Source organism: Dermacentor variabilis, chromosome 2, assembly GCF_050947875.1.
Source record: "Dermacentor variabilis isolate Ectoservices chromosome 2, ASM5094787v1, whole genome shotgun sequence".
Taxonomy (NCBI): Eukaryota; Metazoa; Arthropoda; class Arachnida; order Ixodida; family Ixodidae; genus Dermacentor; species Dermacentor variabilis.
The window spans coordinates 82,253,105-82,261,869 of NC_134569.1; the positions used below are offsets into that span (position 1 = coordinate 82,253,105).

Sequence of the window (8,765 nt, forward strand, 5' to 3'; positions counted from 1 at the left end):
AATCTTGACAACGGATCACGAGCGATGGGATTGAGCCCCCAATCCTGACACAGGCTATACTTTGTTGTGGTTTTCCGTCTGCCGTGTTTTAATTCTCCTTCCTCGGGTGAAAGAAATAAAAATAATATAGGAACGATTCATTGTTGCGCACGTTTGTGGTTATAAAGTAACCAGTACCTAATACTGAAGATGTGCCATGCAAACGGGTCATTTTTTTCTGAAGCCTGTAAGCACCACTCGACGTCCTTTTGGCTCTAGGGAAAGTCGAACCTGAGAAACGCCGGACGTCCATTCCTCCTTCTGACCTTAATGGTCAGTGCACATCTCTGTCGTGGCCGGGGAAATAAATAAATAAATAAATAAATAAATTAATTAATTAAAAAACTCTTTTGCTTTGTGGGTCACTTTTGCAAGCCCCTTTATAAGAGCTTCCCAAGCTTCCACAAGCACTTGTGCTTGCTGTAGGACAACGTATATTGCATACACGCCAGCAGCGATTGCTTCTACTGAGACAGTGCGCGGCGGCTCGAGAGAGACACGGGAGACAGCTGGGACCAGTGCGGCGCTATAGTGCGGGCGGCAATCAGAATATTGAAACGGGGAAACGCGACGTCCTGCATCTATGACGTCACTCCACGCCTAACGAAGCGCCGATGACAACAAAAGAGAGGGGTCGAGCAGGAGACGGTCCGGGGAAGCGGATTTCATGGCGCAGAGGGGCGTCAGCTAACCGAGCGCTTAGGCAGCCAAACATGAAAGCAGACAAAAAAGCAGATGAAAAAAAAAAACGAAAACAAGGACGACAAGCTAAACAAAGTAAGAGGGAGAGTCGGACGCAGGAAACTGTGGCGCGCGCACGGGACGGAGACGGAGCGTAAATTAAAGCCGGATCTCCCTTCTGGAGAGTCAGACGCCGCGTGCTACCCCGCCTGCTCACTCGAAAATAGACTGAGACCCGCAGCTAGCCGAGCGAGTCCGCGTTCGGAAGAAACGAACGGGGTGCTGCTGCTGGCAGACGGAGCGGAAATTGGAAGTTCGCGAGCGAAAGGCGCGTGACAGAAAATGGCAGCAGCAGCAGCAGCAGGCAGGAGATCGCGCCGTCGGTTCCGCTTGCGCCGCGCATCGCAACATGCGAGTGCGGGCGTGGGGGCTGCATGCATGTTGCCCGCTTTGGTGCGCGTCAGTGATCGTTACGTTCTTGGACGAGAACGACAGGACGCTGCTGGCCTCCGAAGACGTTTCACATGGTGTGGTCTTACTTGCTCGGTTGATGATACGGCGGATGATGGTGATAAGCTCGTCTCGCGGTTACACTTGTTCCTCGTCCCGCCAAGGGAAAGGATAAATAAATAAATAAAACGAAAGCTTAGGGCGATAATAGGAATGGTGTACGACAATTAAATTACCAGCGAAGAAAAGTCACCGTGCATCGACAAACAGAGCATTATGCGCGTGTTAAGCAAATGGTTGATCTCTAACCAGCCACATAGACCCGTATATGCAACTGTTCGAATGTCCACACTGCAACTCTCGCATAACGGGAATACATTCTGTAAAAGTGCGCATTCTGTAAACTTCACAAAACTCACTGAAGAACTGAAAATTCTTAATCTGCTCTGCAGCTCCGTGAACGCTTTTCATAATTTTGAATATGCAAGAATATGGCGAAACTATAAGTTTTCTATGGAGAGAATTAATTGACACCCGGTGGGGATATATACATGTATGCTCTAGTGGATTTTAACTTGGCTTCCCCGGATATATATATATATATACACACATTTTTTTATATCTCTGGGGAAGCCAAGTTAAAATCTACTAGAGCATACATGTATATATCCGCTCCGGGTGTCAATTAATTCTCTCCATAGAAAACTTATAGTTTCTATACTTATATTACTGATATTGCAATTAAACTTATGTTTATACATAATTACTCAAACTTATATTGCAAGACCAGGTTTTAGAAGATGCAGCGTATACCATGGAACAAAACTAGGCTCATAAATGTAGACATCCTTTCTACGAAAACCACACGCGTATTCTTGGCCAGGCAGCGCTTCTAACCACGCAGGTGGACAATAGTATAGGCAGTCTGCCCAGCACAAGTCATTCATTCGCTTATCCTACGAATATAATCAAACAAATGGCCACTATACACGGGCCAATCAAAACAGGCACTGGAACAGAACCCTCATAGAAGACTAAGCATCTGTTGACAAATTTCTGCGCTCATAACATCTCTAAAATCTGGGCCCTGTGAAGAAGCCATATAGATTTTCATTTACCACAATCATTTTTTCCTATATATGGCAACATACAGCGACGTTCGCGCGTAACGCTTCGCGAATTTCGCAACATAGTAAAAATGCCATGCACGTACGATGCAGACAATTTCGCAAAATGATAGATGTATATGTATAGGGTATATAACTCCACAAGTACTATAAAATTATGAAGTAACAGTAAACAACCATCCTATTTTGCCAATGACGAGAAAAATCGCGTGCGTACGTGTGCGTGTGTAAATGAGATACAGGTACCCTTGTATATTATTCTTATATTAGCTGTGGGCCGTAAAAGAAGCAAAACTTGTAAACGTAGCGGCGGGAGCTCGGCTGGCAGGTAAGGCGATGACACCGGCCAACACGGAACGCTGAACCATTGGCCTCCGAAAGTACGCGCTGACTGGAAGCCAAGGCTAAGCTCGCTTTCATAAGTACAAGCAATGTAAATCACAGTTTTCCCTTGATGTTATTTATTTCATTTCTTCTTCTTCTGTATTCCTTTTATTTTTTTGGAAGCCAAACATGTCAGCACACAGAACAGATGACGAAATCTATTATATTATCTGCGCGCACCTTAGCTTTAGAAAGTAATTCGTAAACTGCACACACACACACACAAACACACACACACACACACACACACACACACACACACACACACACACACACACACACACACACACACACACACACGCACGCACGCACACACACGCACGCACACACACGCACACACGCACGCACGCACACACACGCACGCACGCACGCACGCACGCACGCCGACATGCACATAGATGCGATGGCTCAGGGGATGTAGCGTTCCGCTGTAGAGCAGAAGTTAGCGGGTTCGATTCGCATATATAGTATATTATGTCGCGCTATTACACATTGGACGCGATTTTCTACAAGCCTGTTGCGTGCGCGCATCCAACACCGCCTCAGTACATACAGAGCAAGCACAATGACGCGACCTACAGTCCGCACGCTTGACACACAAACACATGCGTGTTTCGTTTAGCGCAACAGCACCTACGGACGTCGGTACATCGTCAGCGGCGAAGACCCAGGACCAGATGTCAGAACACGCGGCACGACAATAGAACGGCCTCGTTCTGAAGACGCTGACAACGGTGCACGGGATCTGACTGTAGAGCCCTGCCCAAGATATAAACCACCCGGCGCGCTTTTGGCTTCGGTCCACGAACCGAAAGGGGTAGCGCGTCCGCAGCTGTAATAACGGACGAAGCATGGTATCGGCGAAATCTTGAGGTGCATACAGGGGAGAAGGATTCAACGGACTGTCGTGAGAGAAACCACGGCGCTCGCCTTGTTTTCGCCGAGGTACACGCAAAAACAAAATAGTAAAGAGAGAGAGAGAGAGAATAAAAAACAATAATAAGACGCCACTGACGGCAGCCGGCCGTGAGCAAAAATATATCAATTTTTATGGTTTGCTTCATTCATAAAGGACGTTGCACGTGCACACAATTAAAGATAGAAATAACGCTCTCCATCGTATAGTCTTTCTCTGTTTTGTCTAGAGACGTGAAGCGTTCGAAAATAAGCGCGAGAAGAAATATTAAAATTACAATACAAGCCAAGAGGCCAAGCCAATACAAGAAAGAAAAGAAATGGAAGAATATAAATGCGATATCCTAGCATATTCTTACATAAAAGAAAACGCTGACGACGACACATGCAAGAACTTTTTTTACTGACTACGAGTGGGAGTAAACTAAGTGGGAGTTAGCGTGACGTCACCCAGCCAGCATTCGCTAGTGAAATCCCCGTGAAACAGACCCCTTCGTTTTTTGTTTTCTTTTTCTCTTCCGTGCCTTCAAAAGTTGGCCCGGCAGGTGACCCCGCGCGCTCGGTGGACCATGTTTTGTTTCCTGTTTTGTTTTCTCTCCCCTCCCCCACACCCCTTCCCATGCGGCGGACGAGTGTATGGGATTCCCGCTACGTTTTGATCGATGCGCATATGTTCGGGTGTTTTCCAACCGCGCTGTGCACATTTTCTCCCGACGTGTTTGTGAAACTTCGGTTTGCTCGTTGCAACGTAAACATTTATCGGCTGCCAAGCACGAGGTCGCGTGCTCGAATCCTGGCCATGACGGCCGCATTTCGATGGGGGCGAAATGCGAAAACAGGCGTGTACTTAGATCTTTCGGTGCACGTTACAGAACCCCAGATGGTTCAAATATCCAGAGAACCCCCACTACGGCGTGCCTCATATTCAGATCGTGGTTTTGGCACGTAAAACCCCATAATTTAATTTTAACATTTATCGTCTTCGTTGCCACGTGCGTGTTCGCCAGCGCCACGTTGCTCTCGCACCTGTTGCGTCTACTTCGAAGATCGCGCGCCGACTGCGACAATGGAAGGCGCTCAATTCTATCGCATCGTGATCACACGTGTTGGGTCGACTCTTTAATGCGTTCGCTTCATTGCTACAGTGCAACGAGAAATGTGCCGAGGGCGGTGTAAAGGAATTAGGAGGATGTGGTGATTCTTGTGAAGGGGTAGTGAACAAGTGAGACAAGCAGTCTGGTTAGGGAGCGGAGGAGGAATCGCGCACCTTCCAGCGGCGCGCGTCCTCAAATATACCACATTGCACACCCTTTTACTGTTTACAAACATAGGCCCGGGGCCACTTCCGGTTTTGCTCACCGACGTAGCCCGCTAAATCTAGCGAGCAAGAAAAGCATTGGCCGCTATATCGAGTATAGAGCAGTACGTTAAAATCTACGCCCGCAGATTTTCAACACTTTACCACAGCAAATAACAACTATTTTACGAGCCAACATTACCGCAAGTTATACGAGAAATTCTAAGTATTCATATTAAGGCATTATGCGCGTGTCTTTTATCTCAAAACTTAAGGATAGACTTTCTGCACACTGGAAGAACTTAAAAACATGCTTTGTGTTCCGGCGCAGCAGACTGATGAGGACCGTGACCGGAAGTTTCTTGGGGCCGCTCTCTCGCTGCTGTTATCGCGCGAGTGAAAAACGTCATACTCAGCCACCTCATACTCTATGGCCACCTGTGCTCCTAAAGGCGTGCCGTGCCAGTGACCGGCTCTGTTCCCCGCGGAATCACGCAATCAAACAAAAAATGGTACCTAAATGTCCTCACTGCAACAGGAGTTCACCTTCCAGCGCATCATTCATTTATGAAAGGAAGTTTCTTTTTTCTTGCTCCCAAGGTTTTGGCGACTCTCCTCGGCAGGTTTCTTCCCGAGTAAAGTGGGCCGATGCAGGAGACTAGTGTAACGAAAACTGGGCCGATCATATATTGCGTAGCTATAAGGAATGTGGTCATTGTGGTGACACGTGAATGGTTTGTTTAGGAATGAGAGGGAAAATGCGGTGAGGAGGGAGCGGGGGTGGAGGGTTCATGGTTTCTGCCAGAATTTTTCTGGCTTCTCCTAATGGTTTTTTTTTTTTTTTACCTTTCCTCCGCGCCTTTTGCATCCAACCATGAAAGCTAGTCTCTTTTATTTTTCGGCAATCGATGGATAATACATATATATATATATATATATATATATATATATATATATATATATATATATATATATATATATATATATATATATATAGAGAGAGAGAGAGAGAGAGAGAGAGAGAGAGAGAGAGAAAATGGCGCGCTGCCTATTAGTCACTGAAAGCAGTTTACACGGACACTATGTGGCTCTGTCGTGAATTCCATTCAGGTTACTGTCGTTAAACATCCAGGCGAAATTCGTACTTGAACGGCGGCAAACAACGGCTAGACATAAACAAAGTTCATGTTACCGCCCCGCTTTGGGGCCACTGTTGTAAGAATATGGAACTAAGAACCAAAGCGCTCGTCTAAAGCATCATCATCACTAAAACGAAGAAGTTCGTCAGCTCAAGCTGCGCAAACGCCGCAACCGCCATTGGAAAACGACAGCATGAATTGTCTTCAAGAGAAATCACGAGTCAACAGAAACAAAGAACTTCCCATGGAACTTTTCCTCGATAGAATAAGACCGAATGTCAAGCCAAGCTTGATGAGGCCTTCGAAAGTGCGATCTATGTCGCCTATGATTTTATTTATTTATTTATTTATTTATTTATTTATTTATTTATTTATCAATTACAGCTAGCCTGAATACCAGGCCTCAGGAAGGAATGTGTGCTACAGAGGAATGAGTAGAATGTCATCAAGAAAAAGAAAGGAAAGCATCTGCAAGGAAAATTCCATACATACGCTTAGTAGTATTGTAATATAGCAAACATCGACATAATTAAGACGAAAAAAATGTTAGTGGTACGCTTTCGTCAGTTACAAGGAAACAACCACATGCGAGATTTTTTCCCTTTTTTTTTTTTTTCTACTTCCAAGACACTTTCTTTTGTGCCAGCACGGCGGGTCAAAATGAAACTACAAAAGAGAGTGCAACGCTTTGACAAACAGACGGAAGAACAACACAGCATACATTTTTCCGATGTCTCAGCTTTTACGCTGTGTGAGGTCAAGGATTAATTCTATTGTTAGCGCCAAACTAAACTTTCTTAGGCTTTCTTCCCTCGTTACATCCGCAAAACATCCCTCCCTAACAAGTGATGGGTGTCGAGCTGGGTGCTTACTGCATAGCGAAACAAATATGTAGATATTGCGCACCATATGACCTAAATAATATTACATAAAATTATGGCTGTCATTTCATCATTTATCGCGAAGTGTGATATCATAGTAGATAATTGTTTCTTTCCTTCACTTTTTTTCTCAGGGGGAAACAAAATGTTTCCTTTCATAAATACTGCTCTTTTTCCCCAAGCCCTCGCCTTTCTAGTTGTATAACACAAAATTTTATTAAATTCGTAACGCGAGTATTGGGTCCCTAAGCGCTACGCGTTCTACGATGACCCATTCATTCACTCGTGATAGATCGAATGTGCACGATATCTTTAACGTGGGTGAATACTAGAATTGCAGGTCTCTTGAGTTTTAAATCGGAAAAAAGAAGCGACGTTAAATATTAAAACGAAGAAAGCATAAAAAGAAAGAAGGAAAGAAAGAAAGAGAAAAATAGGAGCGTGCGGCCGTTCAGTGGTGCGTTTTCGTCCGTGCCATTGCCTATTTTAATTTTCATTTCTTTCTTTTCATTTTTATTCAGGTTTTTTAGCCCAGCATATTACAAAACAAACGCTTAATTTAACCTCCTGCTGCGAAACAACAATACGAATGGATAGTGTCCATTTTCTATGGTGTACTAGCAGTACATTTACAAACAAATCCACGCCCTCTCGAATATCGGATAGGCGAGCCGACGTTTTGTCGATTGCCACTTAGTTGCGGAGCACAATCCCTTTGATCTTTTGATAGGCGCACAGAGAGCACTCACTTTAATTCATGCATAAATTGATGTTTTAAAGCCTTATGAAGTCCCCTAATCTCGTTTATTTTTATTCAATTGCATTCCTTCACATCACGCACTTATAGCGGCGCAGGATAACGAAAGCTAGCTTTGACTTGCGGCAAAAGTAAAATAAGCGAGGCGCTGTGATAGAAGGCGACCGCGCGAAACAGGCAGAGAGAGCGATATGGAGACTCGGCATGTGCAACGGGACCTCCTGTTTACGAAGGGGCATCGCGAAATATATATAACTGGGTCGCGATTATGCCGTTGCATGCATATCCGTGTCACGATCGAGGAAAATTTGGTCTCCTCTCGATGAGCGCACGCATCAACTGAGGCTGGCCGGTGCGGAAGATGACGGATAATCGTGCCTTGCTCGGAAGTCACTCACCCCTCCCGACAAAATCGAAGATACGGACGCGCGCTCCTCCAACGCCGCATGCGCGGAAGCAGCAAGCGCTAAGAACCGCGGCTCCATTCACTAAAAAAAGCAGAGAAACCACATGCTTCTCTGCACCGATGGAGAATGTTATTAGTACGAATGGCACCGCACACTCACCTAATCCCAAGTACGACCGCATATTGTAATCCACCCGCGGAGGCATCGGCGGCTTTTTGCCGAAGCCGAGGTGCTTGAGGATTTTGGCCATCGCCCGTTGTTAAAAAGGGAGGCCGGTTAGAGGTGCACAAATAGCTTGCAGCCGCCGAGGTCTCACAATACACGCGCGGCCATCAGTCACACAATCCGTGAGAAGCCCGGTGCCTAGCGCCGGTGCCCGATGCGTTCTCTTTCAATTAAAAACACGACGGGATGCACTTGACAGCTCGAGCACACGCACACACGGGTTCGCGTACGGACAGAAACAGGATCGGATCCTCTGGTTCTTGTTTTGGCCGCCAGAGACGCAAGACTGATACGTGTTTAGTTTGTGTAAGCTCCCCTAGATGGCGCATAAAAACATACCAGTGGGATACCTTATTTTACATTTGTAACGGTCCAACTTCGCAAAAATAATAATGGTGCATAAAAAACTGCACTTTTATGAATAAAAATGTTTATTACACAGAAAGTTATAATCATCGTTTAT

At 45.5% G+C, this 8,765-nt stretch overlaps 1 protein-coding gene across 1 annotated transcript in view; it reads right to left on the bottom strand.

The window, feature by feature from the left end:
* The window catches only part of LOC142572164 (uncharacterized), a 233,750-nt gene extending 225,204 nt beyond the window's left edge, over positions 1–8,546 (bottom strand). Inside the window, exon 1 of the mRNA XM_075681087.1 lies at positions 8,237–8,546. Coding sequence (XP_075537202.1) covers positions 8,237–8,327 — 91 coding nt within the window. The 5' untranslated portion in view covers positions 8,328–8,546. The remainder of the gene's footprint in view (positions 1–8,236) is intronic.
* Positions 8,547–8,765: the final 219 nt, after the last annotated feature.